The following is a 27,919-nucleotide window of genomic DNA, read 5'->3' on the forward strand; positions in this document are numbered from 1 at the left end:
AGCTGGGATTTTTTCCTGTTTCTATTAGCAGGAATACATATGTGTGTATATATATTTTCTCTTTGATGCTTTTCTTGGTTGTTTGCATCTCAATCCTTGACCGTCTTGCTCTGGGACTGTAATAGTACTGCAGAAATTATTCAGACCACACCTTTGTTTAGCACAGAGGAAACTTGAGGCTTTTACAATTAGTGCTGCTGGTTATTCCGTGAAAAACCTATGCCATGGTCCAACAAGGAAAGCAGCAGTAAAAAGCCAAGCAATAAGCAGTGGTTTATCAGCAGACTCACAGGGAGCATCGGTTGGCAGCTTGCAGCTCAATTTCATGTCTTGTTTTGGCAGCACAGGTTGCTGGGGATGCAGGGATGGTGCAGTCGCCTCCCAGTCTGCACGGACCTGCATGTTTCCAATGCCTTCTCTGTGGAAATCCGGGCATCACTTGGCTGAAGTCCAAGGTGCCTAAGTTCCAATGGCCCCAAGACACCACGATGATCACTTACCCTGTGTCCCCTGTGATACCAGCCACTGGTGTTTCTGCCGAGCATTCCCACTGCAAACCTGCGTCCTGTGGTGGTTTTAAGTGCATGTTTTATGAAACCTTTCGACTAACATGGTTCCCATGACAAGGGAGACTTTTAATGAGCTGGTTTAGTGGATAATTGCTCTCACTGTTAAAAATAAAACATGCTTCTCCCTTTGTTTTCATCTTGACTCTCCCGAGTTTCAGTCTTCCAGCCCTGGACTTTGCTCCACCTGTGTTTGGCAGAGTTAAAGCCCTTCAGAGTCTGAAATCTTCCCACATACCCTTAAAGCCTAGGAGGAGTAATTTCCTAATCTTCTCTTTTAAGAGGACAGTGATAACTGAAGACTTATTATTGACTCTGTTGACTTTTCCGTGGTTTGTGTTTGGGTTTTTTAGATAAGTTCTAATTGTTCCTTTTTACCATTGTGCAACTATTGTTAATAATTGCTGTTCACTGTATCTGTATCTAGGGATGTTATCTTCTGTTGCAGATCCAGCATTTGGGGCTCAGATGGCCAGTTGAAGGGTTGTTGATTTGGTTTTGGGCACCTTTGGAGAAACATAGGTGCATGAATCAAAGTACTATTTACTCACCTCCTCAGAAGGTTTTGTAATTCATGTTTATTATTTTTAGTGGCTCTCATTCAAATGGCACTGCATCACTGGTGGTTTCAGTTCCACTTGTAGGCTGGGCTGTATTCTACCACCCCTAATCATCTCAAATACTTTCTTCACTTCATCTGATTTTGCTGGGAAATTTCAAGGAGTGAGATGATACTTGAATGAAACTGGACATTAGACTGGGGATTAGATGGATCCTAACAAGCAGTTGCTGTGCTTTCCATGGCAAGATTTCTAAGCTTTATTAAACAAAGAGGGGTTCTTTTCCCTTTACACACATTTTAAAGCATTATATTATACCCTGTTACTAATACAAATTATAAACTATCTTGATGGTAATACCCATCTTTTAGTGAAATTTCAAACTGTGACCATATCCGAAGTCCCCATGAAAGGAAGTGAGCTCTTTTATAGCCTTTTGTACTTCAACTTCAAAGGGATTGTTCCCCATCCAAGTGCCCAAGCCTTTGCAGGATAAAGGTATAAATGTCTTGTTTATAATATTTATCCACTTACCTGTTTTTTTTTCTGTTTGCAGCATTTTTGTTCCTGTATATGTTGGGCTGGTAGGAAATCTCATAAATACCATGATAGCAATGTTTTGGATCCCTTTGCCGGCTAAACCAAAGTCAGACCATCGTGTGACAGAGCATGGTAAGTATTTAGTGGGTTTGATAAATAGCACATGAATAGGGACAGTAGATTGGCATGCTGTAAGGACTGCTAAAGAACTTGGGGTTGCATTTAAGAGCAAAAAGGTGCCAACCTTCAAATGCTGGCACTTTAATACCTAAGCTGTGCTTGTGGAAGAGTATTATTCCCTACCTGTCAACCACTCTGCTGTGCAGAATCACAGGCTCCCAGCTCAGTGCCTGCTTTGCATCTCAGAAAAGGTGAATGTGGGCCCTGTGCTGGGGATAGCTGGCCCAGAATGGGAAGTGATCCTGCAGTCTCACAGGGGTCTTCTTCATGCAAAACCAGCACTAGCTCCCAACCTTCTGCCATCAGCAGAAAGCTGGTGCTCCAGAGACTTGCCTTTTTGCAAAGGTGGTGGTGAGCCTGAGCAGGCAGTCCCAGAGTTCCTTGCATCCTGCCTCTAACCTGTATAAATTGAGTATTAATCTATATGTTGTCTTCTGTAGGCACATCGCAGTCTGGCAGTGTGTTTAGCATCAGACAAATCCTACATTTGATGAAGTTTCCAGGAGTCATGGAAATTTTCATAATCAAGGTCTTTGCTGGACTTCCCACTGGTAAATCTCACCCATTAACCATGATTGCTGATGTATTTACAATAAGGTGACATACACTGTGGATCAGGCTTGTCTCAAGTTACTGAAAGTACGTTGCATTTGATCACAGAGCAGTGAGGATTCAGCTCCTAAGTCAGCACTGGGTGCTTTCAAATGCTCTCAGCTATAAAGGGTCAAAACCCTGGGATTTAATGTAAAATAGGCCTCTTGTCACAGGCTGCTTCTGTGACTTTTGGCAAATCACTTAATCTTTCTACTCCATCCCCCTGGCTGTAAATGTTTTCCCCTCTTGTCTGTCGTTTCTGTTTAGGCTTTAACCTCTTCAGAGCAGGGGGAAATAATTTGTACTCTGCCAGAAACACTGAGGTCCTTCCTGATCTGCTTAATGATTTTAAGGGGTATGTGTACCTTAACCTTTTTCCCAACAACTGAAGACTATTGCTGGATGAGAGGCCGTGGCTGCTCTGTCAGCTGCACACAGGGGAGCAGCAGCATGTTTCTTGTCTTGTAGGTTGGTGCTTGTTCTTTATATATTCTGCTATTTTTTTTTTTTTTATTGTGGTAGGAACCTGCTGCTATCTGAAACCCATACCAAACCTGCCTGTTTCCCTGCTCCCTTTGAGTCAGTTTATGTCCTGGCATAGTCCATGTCTCCCAATTTGTCTGGTTGTACGTGTCCTCCGTCACAATTTAATAATCTTTAGTTTTGCCTGCCCTCTGGTTTCTTTCCCCCCAGCTTGTCTAGAGACAGGCCAGCATGTCAGCCTTGTTAGTGGTGCTGTAAGGAAAAGGTGATGTTCTCTGCTGTTCTGCATGGAGAGCCTACATGGCTGTTTTCACAGTCAAATGTAAAAGTGCAGTTTCTCTTGATTACAGTTTCAAGGACTGGATTTTGTACACATCAAAATATGTGCACATCATGCATCTGAACAAACTAAGGTAATTCTATTCTGAACAAGGATCCTAAGAGATGATTTAAGGTACCTTAGCTTTTATACTTTGCATCTTTTTCTAATCCATCTGTGTCTGGAGAAGCCCTTGAAATTTAAATAACATGAAACATAGTCTACAAATTAAATTCTAATTTGTAAACTGTAAATTCAACTTACAAATGAAGGTAGATTTGGCTGTGGAGAGTGGCTGAATCGGAAGGCAATGGCATTTCTGGGCTTGGCCAGGTTTGTCTGTTATTCCTTGCTAAGGCTCTGGGGGAACAAGTCCGTCTGGAGCTGTAGAATAGCATGCAGGGAAGTAAAGGACCTCTGTTTGTTTTCTTTTTCTTTTTTTCTTTTTGTGTGTAGTTGGCATTGGCTGAGATCAGTAGTGCCAGTTGGTCCTACCTCTCCATTGGAGACAGGATATGGTCTCGATGGACTGGTGGATTGCTCTAATAATGCACTTTTTAGGTTCTTCTGGAAAAAAAAAAACCCAAAACCTTTAAAATTGGATTTTTGAAAGTGCTTATAAAATTACAGCGTTTCACAGAATGAGATAGTCAAGTGATGTTTTGAGGGGGTTCTCTTTGCTGATTCTGGCTTATTTCTCAGCTTAAAGTAGCGTTCATTTCTCTGTTTAAAAATGCCATCCCGAGACCGCATCCATGCAATCTGCACAGTGATTTCCTGTGCACTCTTGTTTTTCCAAAGGCTCGGTGAGATGCACTTTGTTTTAGTCATCCCTGCGGAAATGCAAATTCCTCCCTGTTGCAGCAGACATTCTTCTTTTACCATTGCACAGCAAAAAATGCACCCAACCAAAATAAACATCTCCTGCCCAAAACTGCAAGGGAAACTGCAAAGAGGATGGAGATGGCAAAACTGAGAGTTCAGGGAGGCCATGGGCTAACAGTCTGTCACTGAAATGGCTGGAAGTACTTCAGTGAGAGTAGGAAAGGGTTTGTCTGAGGAACTCCTGCTATATAGCGATTGTGAGGAGTGATCACAATCCTGGTCACTTCTCTCTGCAGGTCTCTCTTCAGGTTACTGACCATACAATAGCAGCTGAAAGGGGATTTGGCCATCATCTACTTCTCTGCAGCTCACAGCTGGAGGCTGAGCTCCTCGTGAGCTCATTTACCTTTCATCTCCTGGCTGCAACTGTATAATTAATTAGATCACCCAAATTACAGACCATTCTCTATTTACTTTGTAAACAGGTTTGTGATATACACAGAAGAAAATCTTATGTTCCTTGAGGAACTCATTGTTTTCTAAAATTAGCTTGTTTGAGTCTGAAAGAGTGTCCCCAGGAGGGCTGCAGGGCCGGGAACCTCCTCCCTGTGTTGCATAAAAGCAGAGACATGGGCTCCGTGCCTCTTGCAGGAGGGTAGCTGCCAAGGGCTGGATGGGCAACAGACTGCTCCAGCATGGCCAAATTGCATCCTCAAGTGGCCTGGGAAGTTGAGTCTCATCACATTGCGGTAGATGAGAGGAAAAAAAGCATGAGGATAAAAATGTCAAACATACTTCTTGCAGAACAGAAATCACCAGGGCCTTGAAAATACTGATAAGTAGCTGCTTATATGAATCTTTGGCTGCCTAATCCCTTTGGAAAACCTGATTTTAATCGCTTTAGCACCTACATCCCATTTTTAAAGGGACTTTCACACAGAGCAGGATTTTGCAGTGGGCCCTGGGGCTCTGCATCCCATTGCATCTGCAATCCAGCGTAGGAGGGCTGAGACAGGCTCCCAGAGGCTGTACTTGAATTTTCACAGCGGTTCATGGTAAAGATTGCTAAGTCGGCCCTCCCAAAGCCACAGGCTGATTTTATAAATGTCATGTCTTTTTTTTTTTTTTTTAAATACAGTTTGTACTCCTGTGTCTCCTTCATGCTTTTCTTTGTCTTTATCGAATCTCACAAACCATTTACCTGCCTTCTGCTGTATAAACCTAGTAACTCACCTCTCTGGTACCACGTTTTCTAAGGAGTTCAGCCCTTATTGAGACCACCTCTCAAAAAGATGAGTTTTTGAGGATTTTTTTTGCTACTTTCCATTTTTTTTCCTGTTGAAAACATGAGCCTCATAGTGTGGATTGAAGCTTATTCTAGCAGCTTCTGTGTGGGGTTTTGGTGTTCCCAGAAGAGACCTTCCCTGGGGTACATTATACTCACATGGCTGCCCACAGCCGACCTGCAGCCTAGCCAGATTGGACCTGCTGAGATTTTTGTAAGAAGTGCTTATGCATGTTCAGATGAGCAGAAAATCTTTTGAGTTCAATTTAGGACTTAATGTGTGGGTTTCACCTAGAAATGTGTTGCCAGTGGGAGAGACACCCTTAGTTGCTGGAAGCAGAGGGAGTAGCGGGGTCTCCCTTGTCCAAGTAGCTTTAAGTGACCATGCAGGCAGGGAGAGATGATACTCTTCTAAAGAAGAGGAGGCTTCTATCTCAGTGGAAGCTGTGCAATATGTAACACCAATTAAAGAGCACAGCCTATCCCCCTGCTCCGAAAGAAATCAGCTCGTTTGGAGGAGAAAGATCCAAATATGGCTTAACATGGTGCGGGACTTCAAAGGGGAGAGGAGCTGTAGAAGTTGGCGTGAGGCACCAGGAAGAAGCGTCAGGTATGTAGGAAGGTCAGACCCCTCCTAGGTGGTACCTGCAGCCAGGTAGCAGGATGAAGGGCAAGCGCCCACTTGGATCTAATCTTCCTTCAAGTGAAACAAAGTGTGGTTTTTCTTTCATTTCTTCACGTGTGCGTTTTATAAACATGTGCAACTCTGTTGCTGGTTTGGATGTTGTGAGTAAATACTGTTATTTGCATGTTACCTTAAGCTGGCTTGAGCTAAGAGCGATTTCAAAGTAACTGGATAAGGATGGGGTGCTCCCCGCAGAAGGGTGTGGCGAAGCCATAAATCTTCATAAGCTCCAGCTCCCCAGCACCTTCTCCAAATATCCAGAAAGTAGCAGAGCAGGGTACCCTTCTTGCCCCCCACCCCTCACCCCCTACACCATGTGGCCAACTGGGGTGAAGCTATCCCCATTAAGGGGGAAGAGGTGTCTCTGGTGGGGTTCAGGAAGGTTTTGTGGCTGGTCCTGGGGTGGGAGGGTGGTGGTCCCTCAAGGCCAAGGGTTGGGGTGCTTGGAGATAGGTCCTCCTTGCTGCAGGTGCTCCCCTGCTAACAGTGCTGTCGGGCTGCTGGGTGCGGTGGCGTTGTGCTCATTTGTTAGGGTGCGAGTCCTCCACAGCATTTCAGTCAGCAATTGGGGATGGCTCTCCTCATGCTTCCGGGAAATGCCACCAAATCCTTCCCATGCCATGGGGTTAGTGATTCTGCCAGGCCACAAGCTGTCTTCTCAGTCGTCAGACATTGCCTCCCGGGCTCTGTTTTCTTCAGGAAAGAGAGGACCACAGCTCCCTGTTTACCCAGTCTTTGTACCTCAGAGGATCCTACAAGGAAGGACAGGATGCCTAAAGGTCATCCGCTTGCTTCTCCTCTCCCCGACAGTATCCATGATCTCCAACAGGCACATTGTGGGGACGTTCATGTGCAGAGAGTCCCCATTTCCTACTGTCTTGGTACATCTTAGGTGCACAGGACATGAGGGGAGGCAGCAGCCTCCAACCCCATACCAGCTATCTGAGAGCAATGTTTTGCCATAGTATTTTTAATTTGATAGCTCTTTGTGTACGATTGGAGCATGTGTATGCATGTCTGTATTTGTGTATGTTTGGCTTGGGGGAAACACACACTATTGTACTTTTATGTGAGATTAAGTGAGTGGGCATTTTCCGTTATGCTTTCCAGAAATTTCCTTAATTGAAAAGCAGACCCAGCCTGTGCTGTTTCTGTCCGTACTTTTCCAGCTGCATGTGTCACCACTATCTGTCCAGGAGAGCCAGAGATTTCATGTGCTGCCAACACCACTGCTGAGGTGTGCAGTGAAACTGCTGTGTTTAGTCTGATGTCACCGGGTTGCTTCCCAGGCAGCGTTCCCCATGGTGAAAATCTGAAGTCAGGCAAAAGGGGCAAGGAATCCAATCAGATTATTTTTCTGGTTACAGTCTTGTCTGAACAAATGTTTTCTTGCTGCCTTAATGGTTAGTCTGGCTTCGGTGATACAAATATTTACCAGTTTATAATAAACAGCTGAATCTACAGCCTACATAGTCACATTATTTTAAAGATGAAAGCAAGAGGGATAAAAAGTCACATTTAAAGATTAAATTATTACACTGACTTTGAATAGGATTCTGCTTGTGTTTATATCCAGTCCTGGTAACCCCAGGGAGAGCTACTGACTCATACTGGGGGTGATTGGGAGCAGGGTCTGGGTGTCTATATGCAGCGCAAGTATATTGATGTATGCTTTTCATTAACCTTCCCTCTAGGTTTGTTCATGATTATGTTTTCCATCATCTCTATGGATTTCTTTGGCTTGGAAGCAGTGGAGTCTGGATATCTAATGTCATATTTTGGTGTCCTTCAAATGGTAAGTGAAGTGGAAGTCCCCCTCTTTCCACATCATTATCTAATTTGCTACGTTTTTGACACCCACTCGCCCAAATCCAGGCATAATATTGACAGGCAAATCCTAGTTCTGCCATGAGACGCTTGGCTTCAAAAAATAGAAGTGACTCCAAGTTTATTCTGTTCCTTGGAATAGGAAGAAACCATAACTAGGAATGCCCTGAAAGCTGCCTCCCCATTGTCCCTCCTTGCAGATCTTTAAACTGCTAAAAGGAGCTAAAATTTCTTTGGACTGATATGTCACCCTGTTTTTTGTAACGAGACTTAAACTGTAGCTGAAGTACCTTGACTAAAGTTTTCACTGCTGCAGGTTAGCTGATTTACGTTTACTAAGTAGCACCCTGTAAATTTATGTAAGTAGACCATCTTACTGTGATTTTCACAGATGCCTTCAGTGTCAAGGAAGGACTCATTTCTGCTGTGTGGAAACAAGCACAGCAAGCTTGTACTTTCAAAAAAAATGAAACGTGGGCAATGGTATGTGTGAAATGGGTAAAAGGGAAAAATCAGCTGAATTAGACAGTAACAGGGCCAAAAAAAAAAAAAGATGCTGTATTATAGCAGAATTTTTCTTTTGGAGGAAGAGGTTAATAATTTTGCAGAAAGAGCAACAGATGGTTATAAGCAAGCCTCAAGGTAGGAATGTAAGTTAAGCAATATCCTGAAGGAGGGTGGTCTTGTTATTAAATCTGCCTTCATTCCCTGGGCATTGCCACAGAGTTCCTGTGGGATCTGGAGAAGCTTCTCATCTGGGAAATGGCAGCTTTAATTCCTTCCCTTGTGATTTGGATGTGGCACAGTGTTACCAGTTGCTTGGGCTCAGCCCTGGTCTCACCAAATCCAGGCACCTAGGTAGAGCAGCTGTTGAGCATGGCTGTACATCAGCAAGTGGAGTCTGCAGGCTAAACCAGCTGGAGTTGAGAGGCTGGTGCCTGTGCCATGTCCATTCTGGGAGGGTGGCTTCAGACCAGCTGTTGCTTGGTCCCCTGGGCTCGATGTCTCTCACCAGCTGGATGCACCTTCCCATCCAGTCTTGTCAGAAAGAAAACCAGTTTGCTGCTCCACAGCATGGAAACAGTGTGATGAGTGGGGTGATCAGCTGCTTTCCAAAATATGCTTCTGATCCAAACTCCATTTTTAACAGACGCTTTCCCTGTGTTAGTCTTTGTGTGACCCCTCTTAGACCTGGATCTGCAGGAAACACTCAGGTTTTAGAGGGGCCGAGGCTCCTTCTGATATCTTCTTCCCCTTTTGAATGCAGAGGGACTCCTCAAGAACTGTGCTCTTAACTTAGACATATCAGTTTAAATCCCTGTTATATATGTACACACTGAAATAAAATTTGGGGTTGCAGCATGGCTGTGGTGTGCTTGTTTTGAGCTGGGTAACATGGGCAGCAACAGCTGGAGCAGGAGTGGCTTCATACTGCTAGATGGACACTGCTGTTATGTGTGGGATGTGTCTGCCTTCACTGCTATAGTTTTCGAGGTTAGTTTGGTTGAAACTACTGTAGATAAGGTTACCTTGCACTGCTGTGCTGGTGGTCCCCACAGATAGGAACAGCCCTGGAAGATACGGGAATTATAGCGTTCACTCTGCTTCCTAATGAATAAGATGGCAGTGCTAATTAGGGACCTGGTCCTTCCCATAGTCACAGGGTTTCATCCCTTGGAGGCCAATCATACCTATTACGCCCTAACCCAGCGGTGGCCTACAGGCTCAGGTCTACTTTGCTGGGGTGTCTTTGCCTCAGGACATTGAGCACAGAAACTAGCTTTTGTCAGCCAGGCAGTTTTCTTTCATCCATCCATGCAGTCCTGTCTGTGTTGCTACACATATTCGACAGCACATGACTCTAGACATCGGAAATATAGGAGTGAAGTGGTCTTACGGTACAAACCTTTTCTTCATGATGGTGCATTGGGGTTTACTGTCAGAATACCTAAAGAGGAAAGGGAAAAAGGTTTCATCTTTTTTTTAAAGCCCAGGACACCTGATTCCTGGTAGCAGCAAAGCCGTCTCACCGAGAGCTTGCAAAACACTGCTTTCTGCTTTGTCACTTGTTCTTTCCACTTTATGACTGGCATTCCAAGCTCTGCTCTGGTCCATGCAGGACCAGATCCTCAACTGGTCCAAATGGTACTCTCACCATCTGACTTTTAAATTGTTCTCAGACATTAGAATTTATGTCTTTACAGGTGTCTGGCTAGAACCACCAAGATACCTCTTGCAGATAGTGACTGGGTTAATATTTTACAACTGCTTTCTATTGGGGTTTCTCCAATGGAAGATGTATACAGGGAATGTAATGTGTGCCAGCTCTGCCCTGCTGAGCCCCAGAGCTGCTTGTGTGCCTTCATCTTGCCTAAGCTGCCATTTCAGATGCATTTGTTTCTGCTGTACAGTGAATTGATACTGCTGGAGATAAAAATGCAGATTAAGGTGCAAGCAAATTCCACCAGTCTGGAGGGCAGAATGGTGATTAATATCTGCTGACTGGCTTCCCCACTTCACTAAGTAAATTATGGCTTTATTCATAAGAAATATAATGTCCTTTTCAATGAATTTCAGCAACCAGATCCTCAGCTTTGTTTTCTCATTCCTAGTTTGCCTTTCCGTAAAACATTGTGAGGGTTTTCACATTGTCCTGGAGTTGCTCTGAGCCCACCTGTTACAGAAAACATGTCCTCCCCATTTGCGTCTCTCCCTGGATCTGAAAGTGGATCATGTTTAAGGTCTTTTAAGATGGGAGCGGACACCACAGAAATGAAGGGGAAAATAAGAATTGAACTATGCCCTGTTTACTTTAAACCTCCCTGCAGACGCTGAACACAGTGCCTGGGCGGTTGCACAGCGTGTCTGGCTGGTATGCCCAGTGCCGTGTCCCAGGGTCTCGCCTGCTCCCAGCACACATTGCTTGTACTAGGTGTGCACAGGGAGCAGCACAGTGAACAAGGCTTAGCTGAGCCCTTTCCTCAGCTCTTCCTCAAAAGTCGTAAGCTGACAAAAGCATTGCCTGGTCTGCCAATTCCTGGCAGTTTGTAGTAACAGTATTCCTTTGTGTCACGTAGTTTCTATTTTTTAATGAAATCTTCTCAAAACAAACATCATCCTCTTGCACAGAAGGTGATGTTGCAGCCACCTTTTCCAGCCTGATCACCAATCCCAGGATGACTCAAGTAGTGATGGTCTCTTTCCACTTTCGTCTCCCACCATGGGGATATTATGCTCCAGTTGCTTAATCTAATTTTTCAGCTTCTTAGCCTCATTTAACCTACTGCGGTGAAAAGTGGTCAGTGCACTGTAAACATACCTGTTTATCACCATTCCTCCCATCCAAGCCAGCTGCAGAGCACCCAGAGAGGAGATTTTGAATTGCTTTGGGTCAGTCCACCTAATTTTAAGTAGGCAACTCAAGTACTTCATCATCTGTGTCTCAAACAGCTGTTTGCATGGGGAGATCAGCACAGAAACATTGACCCCAGGGGGGTTGTTTGCCACCTCTGCAGATGGAGGATGTTAGTTAGCCACCCCGCTAATTCAGACAGCCCTCTTCAGGGATCCCATCCAGAGCTCCTCAGCCTCACCTCATCATGCTTCTTACCATCTCATCAGCTTATGACCCTGCATGACCCCAACATTTGCAGAGGTGCCCCATGCCAAGCCTGAGAGAATCCCTGCAGGTTTGGAAGGTAGATTTGGGGCTGTTTTTTGAAGCCCAGGAGCTTCATGGGCTTTGGCTGGCCACTCCGCAGAGCACCTCCCTTGGTTGCTCCCTTACTAAGCATCAGCTCTGTCCACATGGGAATGGTTCATGGCACTTGCCAGCAGTGAAGTGCATCAGCTGGTGCTGGTGGTGGGTTTTGTCTTTGCAACGCTGTGCAGGTAGCACCAACGGCCACCACTCATGGCATGGGGCATCCTTGGCACCCTCTTCTCTTCACCGAGTTGGTTGCCCACAGCATGGTCAGCTTTCACCCCAGCGCTTATGGTCCATGTCCTTGCTGCCACTTGTACCTCTACATGGAGGGATGTAGGTTGCCTTAACTACTGCTCCCAGCCTTTCTCATGGAGACCTGAGTGGCCCGAAGTAATAGGTCTGCTGATGCATTTCTGTAAAAGTTGCCATGAGAGTACCTGTGTGTGGTGAACGTGGGCTTCCCAGCTCTCTGTATAAAGCACTGGCCCAGGAGCTGGTGCCGATTTTCTGTTTGTGGTTAGGCAAAGAGCATCGTCTAATAGCAGAAGATATTGTAAAGTCAGGGTGGGAAGGTGGTATGGGGCCTCACTTCTGGGTTGGAACAGAGCCAAACGAGGTCAGAGAAGGGTGTGAGAGAGGCTGTGTCATAGCTGTCTGATGAGGAAACAAAGCCGTTGCTTAGAAAATGGAATATGACCAAGCCTTGAGTGGGCTGATGGGGAAGTGAAAATATCAAGTGAGGGATAATTCAAGCAATCCAGGGCTCTACAGTGATACTTGAAGAACCCTGATAGCATGGGGCTGTCTGAGGAGCTGAGACTGTGACAGCCTAAGTCTAGGAGGAGAAGTCGGGTGAGAGATAAAGAAATGAGGAGGAGAAGGCTGGACGGATGCCTCTGCACTGAGATTCCCTTGCTCATGATGCATTTGAAGCATATTTATCTGATTGCCAGTGTGTCTCCAGGCGAGAGGTGTGAGAGCCTGTCAGGGACGCAATCCCTCTGTCCTCCGGGGCTGGGCTTCCAGAGTCCTCTCATCTCAGAAGCCATGTGAATTAAATGCCTGGGAGTGTGAGATGCCATTCAATCTCCCTCCAGAGAATAGTTGATTTCATGATAATTTGAAATAATATAACTTTGCATAATGGGCAGAAGTGGTCCTAGAGTCTGGCTTTTTTTTGGAGTTGCAAGCTAAATAGCATGAAGTTGTTCCAGGCATAGTATCTGGCTTGGAAAATGCCGCTAGAGGATTAAGCGAGTGATATACCTGGAGTCCCTGGTTGATATCTAAAGTCACATCTGATGCTTAGATTTCAAACCACAGGAGGGAGTGGGGAAAGCTTTACTTTAAGAACTTTTTCTGAAAAAAAAGAAAAAAAGAAAAGAAAAAAAAGAAAAGAAAGAAAAGAAAAGAAAAGAAAAGAAAAGAAAAGAAAAGAAAAGAAAAGAAAAGAAAAGAAAAGAAAAGAAAAGAAAAGAAAAGAAAAGAAAAGAGAAAAGAAGAAAAAAAGAAAAACAAGCCAACCAAACAAAAAAACAAAACAAACAAAACCCCCCCAAAATAAACAAACAAACAAAAACGAAAAACAAAAAAAACCCAAAGCAAAACGCACCAAACAAAAACTCTGGGTGGGACAAAGGGGTAGATATTTATTATCCTGAGGATGAAGAAATCATAAGACATCTGTTCTATTTACTGTGTTTAAATTTGTATTGTTGTACAAACTCCACCTCTAGCTGTGCACCTTCTGGAGGGACAAGTTGGTACGGAGTGATCCTGAAAAGATGAGAGAAATTCCTGGAGGAGAGATTTACATTGCCTATCATCTTATCACCAGTCTGTCCCTCTCACTTTTTTTTTTTTCCCTGCACAGCAAAAGAGATGATTAAAGAGCCAGGGATTTAATTACAGCCAGGTATGCCTAGGGGGAAAACCCACTCGGTGAAAGGACCTCGCAACAACAAACAGAAAGTACTCCAGTTTCCTAGCTTTGAAGGATTTAAATCTGTGGAGGGGGGCAGGTTGGAGGGGGAAAGAAAGCGATTAGACTGAAGTTTGCAAAACACACGTTCCTCTTCCCCCTCGGCAAAGTGCTGCCTTCAGCACTTTGGTCCTCACCGTCAGCTCTCCTTCCAGTCCCACCGCTCTGCTCCTCCTCTGCAAGATCTGAACTAGTCCTCAAGCACTTTCTGGCATTGCCATGTCAGTAAAACAACTCCTTTTTGCCCTGCCCAAGCTTTGGCACCACCTTCAGCTGGTGCAGAAAAGCCCTGTGATTTTTGTTGCCCGCTGTGGTCTGCCCCAGCTGGTGCCCACCCGCGTGTCACCCCAGCCGGCATCGCGCTCGCCCTGGGAACCACCAGCCGGGCACAATTTCAAAGGCGAGAGATACGGGTCTGATGCGTGGGAGGCTCTCTCTGATGTGAATCGTGCTATCTGTGCTAGGGATGGGGCCCTGCATCTTCTCTGCTAGGCTGTACCAGCTTATCTGGCCTGATGCGCCTGCCTTTCCAACCTTCTCCTGTCTTTTCATTTCCAGGCTATTGGGTAAAAGGGAATTTATTTTGCTGCTGGGCTCTGCTGGAAAAATCTATAGAAACAGTCCAGTGTCCACTGAGCACAGAGGACCAGCCGAGCATTTGCATAACGTCTCTAGCCCCCACTGATTCAGTTAGCTACTTGCAGATGCCAGTCCTGCTCAGCAGCAGCTCCATGCAACAAGGCTAGTCCTTCACTGTTTGAGTCTTCCCAAAACCAGCACTTTAAACCTTCAAACAGCAACAGTCTTTTCCATCCTGAAATTTGTTAGTGAGGGTAACAATAAAATGGGCAATTGGCTCTTCTGAGCAAATGGGAGCTGCTGTCTTCCCAGAAATCAAATACAGTAATAAAGTTAGGGAATATGTTTCTATGTGATCAGCTGAACTAATGTAACAAATCCCCAGCTTGACAAATCCAGTATAAAGACAAAGAGAGATTTGGCTGTTCTTATGCATTTATTGGGAGACTTATTTGCCTTTAAAGAAGGAGAGGGGAATGAAAAAGAAGATGAGTTGGTTTATCCTGTGACATGTGTACACAGCCACAGGCAGTGCTTGTTATTTCACTTGCAAACAATTTCCTCTCTCTTTTGTTTATTGATGACAGAAGGAATTCCAGCCAGGTACACTGGCTCTTCCCCGACTTCAAAGGAGGTCAGGTTACAAAGACAAGCACCATCAAGACAAAATGAAATGCAGGAGGGGAAGGCCCAGTGCAGTCAATCTCAAGGAAAGGTTGCATGCAAGAGAAAAGTCCAGAATGTACCAGCAGGAAGAAAAATAGCGATAAATCCCACTGCTGCCTCTTCAGTGCCACCAGGGCTGATGGCCAAGTCGTCCAGGATGCTTCCGCTACCCCCTGGCAATAGCAGCACATGTCCAAAACCTTACATAGCAGAGTACACACGGAGCACCTTTTGCTTTCTCCTTCCCAAATGTGCCTTTGCAGGCAGCTGCCACTCATGTAAACCCAGGGACTGTGCACCTAGGGTGCAGGCTGGAGGTGATGGGTTTTCAGGTCTAAACTCAGACTGTTTGATAGCGTCCAAAATCAAGATGGTGGGTCTTGCCTTCCTGGGACTCATGGCTGGATCAGCAATGACCATGCTGGGGAGGGAGTCTGGCAGCCCAGATCACCAGTGGGGAGGCTGCAGACCATATAGCCTAAGGATGGCTGCTCAGCCCCAAAGGGAAAGCGGGTGACTTGGGCTAATGCTTGCTCCTGGAAAAAATCCCATTGCCAAGTTGGTTTGCTCAGCCGAAGTGATGGGGAAGCGCGTGTTGAATGCCAGCTTGCATTCCCATGCAGCTGTGCACAAGGAGTGTCCCTCTGCCCTACTCACTCTGGGGACAGCCCTGGTGGCCTCTGGTTTGCCTGTCTGCAGGTCCTGCCTGCTCAAAGCCTGGTTTTGCTGCAGCAGCACTTGGTCCCTGTACTTGGGTGCTCACATGTAGTGACAGAGGTGTTTTGGGTAAGGTGCTCTCATGGCCATCAGATTGGGCTGCTCTGGGACGCTGCTGATGATCTGCCTCAGTGACTCAAGGAAGGGCAGGGACCAAGCTGTGCCTGCACAGTGCCTCCCGATTAGATACACCATTCAAGTCCAGGCAAATTGAGAAACGTTTCCTCTGGTGGCTCAGCAGAGCCGAACTGGGGTTTGGGTGATGCCACCACTGAGTCAAACCATGCCCTGTGATGGAGCTCAGCCCCCGTCCCGCGTGACTCAGCACAGCCCCAGTTGGGGTGAGCCAGTGGGAGGGACTGGGAAGTTGCAAAAAGTTAATGACGATTCTTCGTTTTAGGAGTGCTCAGCTTAATAAAGCATTACTCAGTGGCTCCTCCACCCACCCCCCAAGTAGGAGCCACCAGGGCTGGTATCAGCCTCCTCCCGTGTCCACAGCAGGGCTTTCAGCCGGGATGAAACAGGTCACCCCATGTATCGTCTCAGCATTGCACTGTGGCAGGTCCGCTAGTGTCCCCAAGGCTGCTCAGCCTGTGCCACTGTCACATGGCAGCTGGGAACATATGAGCAGAGCTCTCAAGCCCTGCCTGGGGTTGGGGACGGACACAAAAAGGAGGCAGGAATAGCATTTACTGGGAACCAAAACGTCTGCTTGGTGAGATGTGCCCTCGTGACAAAAATCACTTGTGCTCTGAAGCAAAGCGAAGGGTCAAATTCCACTGTTTTCCATTAAGTTGTAGCTTATGGGAAATATATACCATTTGTAGCTATTGTTCTTTACATCAGCTTTGTTTTCACTCTATTACTATTTACTTTTTGATTTTTTAATTTCATTTTAATAATTAAATTGCTTTTTCTGGCCTGCTTGTCCTAGATTAACATTTCCTTTCTTTTTAATAATTTTCTTATGCATTTTGCACTCGTTTCCTTTCAGTTGAGTTTGGTTTTCACCCTTAGGACTAACACAACAAGGTTAAGCTCGGTGTAGCATCATTCCAGCTCCAAGCAGAGCACAAAGTTTTTCCCCAGGCTGGGCTGCCATTGAAACGTTTTGAAGTAAAGTTTTCTTTCAAGTCAGAGAGGTTTTCGCTTCGATCAAACAAACCCTTTCAAGGCAGGGAAAACTCTGTAGATTCCTATCTGTCCCTTCCCTGAAACTCAGTGGGTTGGGGTTAGTTTTCAAACTTATGTCTTCCAGCCTCCGTCCCTTAGTGTCCACTTGGGCTAGTGTCACTTGAAGTATGGGAGATGATGAGCAGAGAAACAAGAGGGAATCTTTGCTCTGTGAAGTGCTGGAAAAGCCAAATGCTTCCTGGGATTTAAATTGTTTTGCTCCTCCTTCTCTCCCCCTCTTCCCATTTTTTATTTAAAAATCTGTAAAACCAGTTCCCTATCCCTTAGATCCGTGCATACTCTTGGGGCTGGATATTAGCATCTCCGTCATACTTGTTTCCTGTCTAAAAAAGATGAACCACCCAATTTGTATGTTTATAGTTTAAAATAATGGAAAGAAAAGATACAGGAAAGGAGGCATTTTCCTCCTCTGCATACAAATGTACAAGGACTTGCCAAGAATGGAGAAATTAGTTATTAATTGTATTTCACAAAAAACTCACCAGTTACTCAGAAAAATTCATTTGTATCTGCAAGCATCTTTAGAAGCTTCCATCACTGCTGGTGAGTAGGCAGTGATGGTAAACTCAGGTGTGCACTGTGGGTAAAGACTTTCAGCAGACAGAATGGCTCTATCCTGGGAATGCAAAATGCTTACAATAATGGATTGTGTTCTCCAGCCACTTACCATGACAGTGAGGTCCCTTTTTCTCATTTAAAAAAAAAAAAAAAAAAAAAAAAGGTCAATGGAATAACCTATTTGCTGCCTTTCATTTCCATGAAGCACCATGACAGTTCTCTTTTGAACTTGTTTAGATTGTTATACATCAGGCTTAATGTCACTCGTCTGCTTCTTTTCCAGGTTCTCCAGAGTCTTCTTGTTGGAAAACTCACTAACTACTGCACAGAGAGGACTCTGCTCAGGCTCAGTGTCTTCACCTTTGCTGGCGTGGGCCTGGGCATGGTAAGGCTTGGCATCAAATCATCCACAGTGTCTTTTAATAACACAGCAGCATGAGGTCTGTGAGACCTGACACAAATTCTGCCCCTTGAAGTGCCACCACCAGCTTTGCTGGGTGGTCCTCAGTGGGGACTGCTGTCCTTGGCCTCTGTGCAAACGGAGCCATGCTCAGTGTAAACACAGCACCAAATAATGATAAGGAACCATATGAGTAATAGTTACGGGGATTAAAAAGAAATTAATCTCACGCTGAAACTCGGTAAGTCCCTCGTGAGTCACTGGATTTACACAGAAATCCTGTCCTCAGTCTTGTCAACGACTGTATTTCCTGAACTACCCAGAAAGTAAATGAAGATTGTGGGGGCGAAATCATTGTGGTTGTACACTGCTGCCAGACAGTGGAATTTGCGTGCTCTTCTTCTAGGGCTTTATCCTTGCCTGATTTCTCCAAGAGGATAGTATTTGTGGAAGGAGACAGCAAGGCGATCATTTTGTTCCTCCATTTTGGGATGAGTGATGTTACCTGTTGCCAACTATGTCTGCATGGGTGACAGTCAATGCCAATCTCAAACAGTAATTGGAAGACTGAGTTGACGCAGGCAACTCTACCAGTAATTGTGTTTGCTCAGATAAGCTGCACTCAGGGAACCAATAGCTCTGCCCAGGCAATGGGGACGGAGGAAGGGTGCGCACTGGTCCCCATCAGCAAGATGGGCCCGAAGGACTGTTGAGCTGTGTCAGCCTTTCTACATTCCCTGTGGGATCTGGCCTCGAGCCTTGCTGCTGGGCTGCTGGTGCTCCGGTTGGCATGGGTAGGATGGGTGCTGTTCCCACAGCCATGCTGCAGCCACGAGGAGGTCAGGGCCAAATCCTGGAGGGTATTGAGGCTCGTGGTTCCCAGCTACAGGGATGAGATGAGGCACCTACGCTCCTTTGCTAACCTGATGCTAAATTGTGTGTCCGAGTTGAGGCTGGGAAGGAAGGATGGATGCAGATGAAGGGTTGGTTCTGCAGAGGGAGCACAGTCACCTTTTCTGGGATTTCAGGGCTTGTAGGCGTGCTGCCAGAGAAGGAGCCCTCCCAGCTGGTATCACAGGTTTTTGACTGGTATCAGTCATGTGCTACCTTAGCATGGGACATCTGCACAGGGGTTGGTGCTGCTGAGCATGGCCCATGAATATCTTTGAAGGTATCACCATTGGTTTTTGGTCATGGGAGGGAGCAATGAGGTGGGACCAGGGTGGACCTCACTCATCGGGAGCACTCTCAAGCAGGCGCAGGTCAGGGTGTCACTGGGACTAGCTCCCTGTTCTAAAGCCTGGTCCCATGGGAATCAGGCAGAGGGACAACATGGATTAAATGTCTTTTGTGCACTGAGATCTCACTGAAAGGCAAGGCTGGATGTAGGAGAGGAAGAGCCTTGATGGCAGCAGAGGGTCACACAGGGCAGCACAGCTTTAGTGGCTAATGCCTGAGTGTGGGCAGGCTTACATCGGCTGTGCAGGGAGAGAAGCCAGCAAGGGAAATTGTTTTAGAATTGGCATGTACGCCAAGCCCGGAGGGCTGTGGACATCCTGACAGCATGGGCCTGGGGACAAGGGTCAGCAATGACCCTTCCCATGATAATTATTCATAGGCAAATGCAGCTGCGATCCTCTTCGCTGGGGATGCCTTACTAAAAAGCCCTCTGTTCGAGCAGCTGCCGAGAAAACATCCGTTTCTGGGATAGCTATCTGTCTTGGTGGCGATGAGTGCCATCACAGCAGCAGACCCCAAATGCAGAGATTAATGTGTGAAGCTTTTGATATTGCACAGCCGCTGGTGGAGAAGCCTCCTGCCCTCTGTGCCCTTGCTGCATCTGGCCTCCAAACAAAGCAGATCCTCTCCCCAAAGCGTGGGAGTGAGTAGAAAAGATAGCTGTTAATAAAAGACACTCTGAAACCCATCTTCATCTCTCTGGGAGGTGGGCTGAAGTGGTTTTAGAAGGTAGTCACCAATGGCGGCAGACAGACAGACAGATGACGGTGCAACTAGAAGAGGTGGCGGGATGTTCCTAGCAATTGGCAGCTGGAGAAGGGAAGGGGTGGGCTCAGACCTCGACAGTAACACCTGGAGAAGGAAAGGAGGAGAGAGCTCCTGTCTGATCTGCAGATACAAGCTGGGAGCGCGTGGGCGGGGGTGTAGGAGGGCTTGGCGGTTGCAAGGGGGAAGTTTTTGTCTGAAGGCTCGGCTGTGCCTCATCCTGCCTTGCTGCCTGCATTTCCCAGGCATTTGCTTTTTGAGTCTGTCTGCTGAAACTCCTGGTTCTGCCTCTCTCACCTGAAAAGTGCCTTCAGATCTGCTCAGGTCAAAAAGATTGCTACCTACCCAGCTGAGGGGTAATGGAGACCAGGCTCTGCTTGGCTTGGTCCTTTTGAAGTCCCAGGGGAGTGAGGAGCCATCTCCCCTGGTTTTACAGGAGGCACAGATGTGGTTCACTTCCTTCAGCCCATGAGGGGATTCATACAAGGCAGGGGAGGTTAAAGTTGTTTTTTTCCTATGAGCTCTGCGATGCTGTCCTGCAATAACATTTGCCCTAGCAAGGAATTATTCTCCCTCCGTCTGGATGTTTATGTAGCAACTACCTGTTCCTCTGTCTTTGTTCTCCAGTTCCTTAATCAGAAGTTTCTAGATCTTAACCAAAATGTAGACAAAGAGCCTCTCTGAGGAGAGAAACCTGGCTGTGTGTGAGTCTAGAGGGAAACTAGGAATAAACCTCAATATTTCCAAGTCATTAGTGAGCAATGTTTCTGGGCTTCTCCATCTTCTGTAGCCGAGAGGCAGGGACCAGGTATTAGGAGACAGAACTCCAGAGAATGAAACTTCTGGCTAAACCAGTGACAGGGATGTTTTGTGGCCACAATAACACACCTTGAGACATGAGTGAGGGCAGAAGATTTGCAAGAAGGGGAGAATTTCCTTTTCATGCCCCAGAGAAATCCATTCATTTGACCAGCAGGGCTTGTGAATGAGCTGAGAGCCGCTCTAGCCCCATGGCTTAGGGAGCCTCACCACTTTTGTTTCAGTATTAAACAGCTGGAGGGATGTCTCCACTAAGAATATGTGCAATAAGAGAATCGTTACTCTCCGTAATTAAGCTCGCTAGTGTGCACTTATGGCCAAAAGACCTATTCCGGATTACTGAATTCGGTGAATTTATTAGCAAGGAAGCAGCAGAACAGGATAAGAAATCCTAAAGGTACGACATTACATAATGCACCATGATAATTTATTTTGACAAGCTCGGTTTAGTTTTAATTATTTATTATAATGAACTGAAATGCCTTCTCTAGGCTATTTTGTATAAGTAATAGAGGCTTCCTGAAGTACACCACATGCATCTGCCGTTCAACATTTCCTCAGGAGCTGGACAAGAGACAGAAGATGGGGGGAAGGGTGCAGGGACGTCACTAATTCCCAGACACTAAAAATACCCACAGCAGTGCCGGAGAAACGTGCTGCCAGATAGTGGGGTATCGTTTGCTACTTGCTCTGCATGCTTGGAATAATTCACTGCAGACAAATGGTGGGCTATGAAAGACCCTGCAATGGCCAAAACCACACCATCATGTATCAGCTGTGGCTCCCACAATTTACCTAAGTCATGAGTTTAACTTGTGATGTTTTTCTAGGTTGTTTCTTGCCACAAAGTCACCACTTGTGCTCTGTAATTGTCTGTGCTCCATTGTGTCCTGTTCCTTAGGCTCTGATGAGGACTGTGTGGCACTACTGCATCGTTGCGGTGCCGCTGGTATTTGCCTTCAGCATGCTGACCACCATCACCGACAGCATCCTCACCAAGTCTGTCCCCGCCTCCGACACTGGTAAGACATATCAAAAAAGATCAGACTGTTTTTTTCTCATTTTTGAGTCCATCAGGTGCTTCCCAGCTCACACCACCACTATCATGTGCTGGGGTACATTCATGGCAAAAGCCCAGATCTGCAGATCTGGCTTGGCAGTTGCCTGCAATGGGTGTCAGCAGAGCAGATGAACAGAGACCGGTGATGCTAATACGGGATGAGCTTGAACAACACCAAGCAATCATCCTGCAACCCAGTGCCCCCAGTCCTGTGCTGACATCCATAGTGGTGGGTGCAGTAAGGGAAGGCTCTCCCAAACTCTACTTTCCGTGGAAAGCCAAGCCATGTTAAAAAAAAAAAAAAAATCTGCTTTTCCACTGTGATGGTGACTGAAAGGGCTGTTTGTTCATACCTTTTAACTTAGAGCTTCTCAGGAGGGTATTCTGGATCGCCCTTTGGAAATATGCTTTGCCTGATGCAGTAATTGTGCCCCTCTCTACGTTTTAGGTGTGTTTCAGTCAAAGAGTTACTGTATTTTTCTGTGCAAGGCAGCTGAAATGCAGTGGTGGACACACGAATCTTTATACCTGGGTTTTTAAGTTCTGTCAATGAAGAAATATGCCTATGTTATTGTCATGGGAGCCTTCCTGAGTTTGTCGCAAGATGAAACTGGGTTAACTCAGTTAGGTGTCTTTTGCTCAAACTCTGTCGGGGTTTTCTCTCAGAGCTGCATTCACTGAGTACCCAAAAGTGTCTCTGCTTTAGCTGAACCTTTCTGGGATGCCAGCCTACACCCTTCATCTTCCCTAGCAGCCGTCTGAGCCAATACTCTGCACAGACCATACCGAGAATGGGGGTTACAGTTTGCACAGCCCATTAGTGAAGTTTATAAAGCACTTTTGAAATGCTTCTGGATTAAGAGTTTTTCTAAATGTCACTTCAGTAGTTTATTTGTAGAGCTGACCACCGCATCTCCTACAAATGCTGGGAGCTTGCGATTTCTGAGTGTGATACTTGTACCTGGGAGGACCGCTTAGTTCCTGGGGAGATGAGGACTGGGAATGTCTCAACCCCTCTGCTTGGCCAGGAAGAAAATCTGCTGTTTCATGAGTTGGAGCAATGCTCATGCACGAAGGGACAGCTAGGGGGAAGGGCACCAAGCAACTTTAGGATGTACAGCCAAACTGGAATTCATCCAGGCTCTTCTCAAAGGGGCTTTGTGAGGAAAACCAGAGCATTGCTTGGCGTTTAAAAGCCCAGAGGCAAACTTTGGTCAGAGAGGAAAATGGGTTTAGTTGCCTCACCCTACTCCCTGCTCGCGTATGTTGTTAGGTCAGCCTGCGTCTTGGCAGGATGGGCGGTCTTTGCATGGCAGGACAGGACAGCAGGGCAGGATGGAGGCAGCCCATAGAGTGGTGCAGAGGGTCAGGAGGGGGCTGCAGGACACTGGGGGAGCCATGGGCTATCTGTGGCTTTCCCTGCACGTCCATCCTGGGCTGATGCCATGCCAAGCACTACTACAAATTGCAGAGTTATGGCTAGCTTGAAACTGGGCATACTGAGGAGGAATGCTGCTGGCATGGAGAATCGCAGTGCTGGGGCAAACCCTTGTCTCTGACACTCCTCCCTGGCCCTTGCCTTTCAAACCATGCTTTCTCCTTGCAATGTTTCTGAGAGAAGGGGCATCTGAGTGTTTTGTGCTTGTTTTGGATGCACCCAGGCAGGGGCCTGGGCGAAGGCAGGAATGGCTGACACAGCAGAGCCAGTGAGCTGCCTCTCCACAGCAGCTGCAGCAGTGATGGCGTGGGTGTCTCGCAGAGAAATGCCGCTATTAAAATGCCTACCATCCATCTCTGGCCGTGGGTGGCACCCCGCAACGGCTGCTCCACCCGTACAGCAGCTAAAAGTTCGCTCCTTCCTGTGTGAGCCTGAGACCAGCTCTGCAAAACAAGGATTTTGGTGGCACATTAGAAATACCCTCTTTTCCAAGAGCATGTAAATCTGGCTTTATGAAAAAGCCTCGCTGTTGCTGCATCAAAAATCCGAGCGCTAGCTTGCAAAAACTTGTAGTTAATGCAAGGAAACCACACACTGAGAATTTGCCCTTGGAAACATCACTTTTGGGCCTTGCTGCTGTGTATTCCTGATGTTTTTGCCAGCCTGGGGCTGGTAGAGCCCGTGGAAGTTTTTCTTTGGGCCAGGGAGAAGCTTTCTAAGGAGCTGGAGTTTGGGCTAAGCTCAGGTGTCCGTCTCATCATGGGGCTGGAACAGATGGGGCATTGCAGGAGAATAACCTGTCCACCCTTGTTGGACACTGAGTCACCCATACTTGCCTTTTAAATAGGTGTCTCGGAGAGGGAACAGAGGGATGTAGGATGGCACCATCCCTTGCACCAATCATCCTGCTTTCAGGACCGATCCAAGGTCACTTCCTGCTGAGCCTGATGAGCTACTAAGCACTTGCTCTTTGCTTATGGCTAGGGCTTTGCACTGAAGAGAAGATAGCGGAAATGATTTCGTTTGTTTCCCTTTGATTTTTTTTTTTTCCCTCTCCTCATCTTCAAAGGCAGGAAGGGAAAATTCTGCCCCACGTACACAAGCTGTTCATCTGGGCATGCGAGCTGGTGGGAGGGCAGCCCGAAGCTGAGGGGGACTTGCATCTGCACAAACACTCCTTGTCAACCCCAGTCACTCCCCAAGAATGGAGGTCTTGTTTCTGCACAGAGCCCCCCGCCCTCAGGGAAGGAAGGAAGCCCAGCAAAGCCTCCCTGTATAACAGGCCTGCATTTCGTTATTGTATTTGCACGTCAGATGCAAAACCTTAGGAACAGAGCTTGCAGCCAGGCAGGGCTCAGTGCGTTGAACCCCTCAGCTTTTCTTGGGCTTTGCTGGTTTGAAAGCGGCTGCTGGGAGTGATGACCTAATCATTAAATTAGGCCCCATGATTGCCCCGCGGGCACGCGGCTGATCTGGGCCAGCACCATCATCCGAGTGCAGCAACAGGATGTGAGCTGGAAAGGAGGGCGAGCCGGGGTGCCTTAACACAGCAGAGGGTGGGAGGAGGGACGGAGCCGCCCGGCTTGGGGAGCGCCAGCACCCAACCCTGAAACCTGCGGGAGGAGAGGCAGGCTGGGGCGGGAGGGAGGATGGGCACCCAGCGAGGACGGGTCATGCTAGGTATGGGAAAAGGGCGAAAAAAGCTGGGGAGGGAGGCAAAAAGGGCAAGGAATATTCAGAAAGTGGGATAACCGTGATGAAGAAGGTGAGCATGTGTGCTGACAGAGCTGCATGAAGCGACGCAGGAATTTTTCTGCTGATGTGGTGACTTGTCCCAGTTAAAAGTCTCTTCTTAAATGAGATCCATCACATGTGCAGCTTTACAACAGAGCTAAGGTCATGCTGCTGAGCTGAGATTTACCATGTCCCAAAGCTCGAGGGCGTCTGACACGAGGAATCTAATTTAAGACCATTAAATAGAAATTATCTTTCTCAGCAACATGTTGAAGAACTGCAGAGGGAGAACCCAGCCTTTTAAGAGGATGGATTTCTGTTCTGAAAGAAAAAAAAAAAAAAAAAAAAGGAAAGGAAAAATAGTGCCTCCTAAATCATAAGAGCCAGTTTGGCAGTTGTACGTAGTAATTAGTTTAATTCAAATACCTAGAGGGGAAAAATTAATTGCAAAACTTGCTCAGAAAGTTTGGTGGTTGTGGGATGGTTCCCATTGGCAAAGGGTCAAGGCGAGGTCCCACCCATCGTCTTTGTGTTCCCATGCGCAGGAGGAGCGCTCAGCAGCGCTTCCTGGGAGATTTCCCTCTCTGCATGGCTACGCCCTCGGCTCAGGCTCATTGCACAAGTATTTTAAGCATGCTGATAAAAGCCCAGCAGTCTCTGGCTGGCATTATGCGAACACCTGGCTGCCTCTTCTCTCCCGGAGTCAGGAATCATTTCCCCATGGCTGCCCACGTTAAATGTTGCGCTCAACTCCACATCTTCTTGAATGAAGGACAGCATCCTTCTCTTCCCAGACGCTGCTGGCCCTGTGCAGAAACAATGCCTCAATGTGTGTCTTGATGGAAAATTGATGCCAATAGCCCAAATAATCATACCAGTAGTCAGATAAATAATTGCAAACATTGGTTCAGAGTGGTGCACGATTTTCTTGCACGCACTGCCATCTTGTCCTTCCTCCCGATGTTGGGGGAATAATACTTTTTTGGCCACCTGGGTATTTTCTGCTCCCCTGAGTGTGTTAGATGTCCTGTACGAAGGCCACAGAGCAAAGATCACGGTGGATGTATGCAGGACATCTTTGCATCCCATGGGACGTCCTGACCGTCCGTCTGCACAGGGGGGAAAAAATATCTGCCTTTGCCAAACTGGAGGTGCTTCCCCATCTGCCAGGTTCCTGTTAACGATGCAAATGGCAGAGCTGCTGGAGGGCGAACTGGCCCAGCCGGGTGAAAGGCTCACATTTCCATCCAAATTGAAATATCTGTTCTCTTGGCAAAGGGGGTGGGGGAGTATCTCAAGGGAGTTCAGTCTTTATCTGTGGTTTTATTTATTTATTCTTGAAGACCTAGTTAGACCTAAGCCTCTCGCACCTGCTAAGCCCTGGAGTGGTGTTCCTCTGTCCCACACTAGAGCATAAATGGCAATAGCAGCTCAGGTGGAATGGGGCCCTCTTAGGTAATTATGATACTGGAAGAACCTGTGATTTGCTTGGAAGTCTCGAACACAACACTAGAAATTACCTCTCCATCCATAACCCCACGCAGTAGTTACCAGCCCTGTTGAGTGCAATGTTCAGAAGCATCTTCTGGGACCAAAGTCATCCCTGGATCCTGCTGAAGGCAGTGGTGAGCACTGACTTGCCTTTTGGGCAGCATTACGGTCGTCCAGACCGCTCAGTAAAGAGCTTAGTTGCTTCATGGTGGAAACTAGTCCTGATGCCTCCAGGAGTCCTTAGCCTTAACAAACCCTAATTGGCCCTCTATAAATTAATGCAAGAGATTATTTGAAGTGATTTGCTACTATTGCAAGAGAATGCCATCAGGGACAAAGGGGCTTCTGCATATTCTTCTCTGCTTTCCCATCCCAAGACTTGCCCCCACCCTGACGTCTGCATCTCTGCCATCTCTCCTAGGTACCGTGCTTGGGATTTGTGCCTCAGTGCAGCCCTTGACCCGGACAGTGGGCCCCACCATTGGCGGAGTTTTGTACAAACAATTTGGAGTCTCTTCCTTTGGCTATTTACAGCTAATTGTCAATATAGGTTTGTTTGTTTACCTCATGAAGAGTAAAATCCCACTGCCAGAGACGAAAAGCCAATAATTCAGCTGCAAGAAAGTAACCCACTTTTTCCATAGAAATAAAGATGTTGTTGAGTTTTATTTTTGATTCCATAAACCTGGAATAAAACCACCTGAACGATATGTTCACCAACGTTTGCATCTAGAGTAAGGGACAGATCAGTTTGCAAAGCCTTGGAGCAGTGCTGAAGCAGCTGGCAGCCACGGGACCCCAGGAGCTATCAGGTTCCTGCCTGCAGCAGTGACTGTCATTGCAGGCAATAGCTCCAGATCCTCAGCTGTTGTCACCAAAACTAAGGGGATTAGAAGCCAGTGCTTCTGCTCTGGTTTGGCCTTTTATTTCATCCCCTACTATGGTTCCAAGGAAAATCAGTGTAAAACATCTGCTTTTGAGTGCCATTTTGCTGAATTAAATACACCTCTGGCATTTTTGTGCTTGAGGGGGACTGAGGCCAAAGGCTTTCAAACACTATGACCAAACATTTGTTACATCCACAACTCAATCATGTGCAGCTCTGCATCTGCACAAGCCTGGAGGGCAGCAGCATGGCTGCCAGCAGCATGCAAGGAGGATGCAAAGGCCCAGTGGAGCACGCTGCAGTGCCAGTTTCCCTGCTGCTTCCAGAAATCAAGACCAATCCTCCTTCCAGTTTTTTTTTTTCCCCCCAGTTCTGAGTCTCTCTTGCACTTGCTACAGGCTGCTTATAATTATATACTTTCCAACTTCCTCTAGCACAAAGTCCCCTGCAAGAATTGTACTGATTTTGGGAGGGGGAAATTACCTGATTGAAATTGCCAAATTTGGAGCATTAGTAGCGCATACTTTGCCTGCTAAACTCATAGTCCTGACTGCTGGAGCCGAGTCATGTGCTGCAGCATTGCTCTTGAGGAAGCCCAGGCTAGTTAGTGATAATTGAGACTCACACGATAAAACTTCAGTAAGTTTTATCCCCCAAAAATAGCTGCTTTTTCCTCCAAGCTTCTAGGTCTGGTTCTGGGTCTGACCATCTCTGTTCTTCACAGTTTTCCTATAGAAATTTAACTCAATCTAGTGAATGCTGAAATGGAGTTAAAAAAAAAAAAAAAAAGGAGTGAGGAGTTCAGCTTGCCTTGTTGCGAAG

The 27,919-nt window shown here is 46.7% G+C and overlaps 1 protein-coding gene across 1 annotated transcript; it reads left to right on the forward strand.

The window, feature by feature from the left end:
- Nucleotides 1-1,669: 1,669 nt before the first annotated feature.
- On the forward strand, nt 1,670-26,823 carry LOC309442807 (solute carrier family 22 member 18-like). The gene is made up of 6 exons (XM_082059061.1): nt 1,670-1,798; nt 2,287-2,397; nt 7,732-7,832; nt 17,549-17,650; nt 21,390-21,510; nt 26,633-26,823. The coding sequence occupies exons 1-6, from the start codon at nt 1,732-1,734 to the stop codon at nt 26,818-26,820; spliced, it is 690 nt and encodes a 229-aa protein (XP_081915187.1). The 5' UTR covers nt 1,670-1,731; the 3' UTR covers nt 26,821-26,823.
- The last annotated feature ends 1,096 nt before the right edge of the window (nt 26,824-27,919 follow it).

This window comes from Streptopelia decaocto, assembly GCF_964273445.1.
Source record: "Streptopelia decaocto genome assembly, chromosome: 7".
NCBI lineage: Eukaryota > Metazoa > Chordata > Aves > Columbiformes > Columbidae > Streptopelia > Streptopelia decaocto.

What these genes read in the sequence shown, in the direction of transcription:
- LOC309442807 (XM_082059061.1), top strand. Translation starts at nt 1,732, where the DNA reads ATGATAGCAATGTTTTGGATCCCTTTGCCGGCTAAACCAAAGTCAGAC. An exon ending in CCATCGTGTGACAGAGCATG is followed by an intron (nt 1,799 to 2,286) that starts GTAAGTATTTAG and finishes TGTCTTCTGTAG; the next exon opens with GCACATCGCAGTCTGGCAGT. An exon ending in CTGGCGTGGGCCTGGGCATG is followed by an intron (nt 17,651 to 21,389) that starts GTAAGGCTTGGC and finishes CCTGTTCCTTAG; the next exon opens with GCTCTGATGAGGACTGTGTG.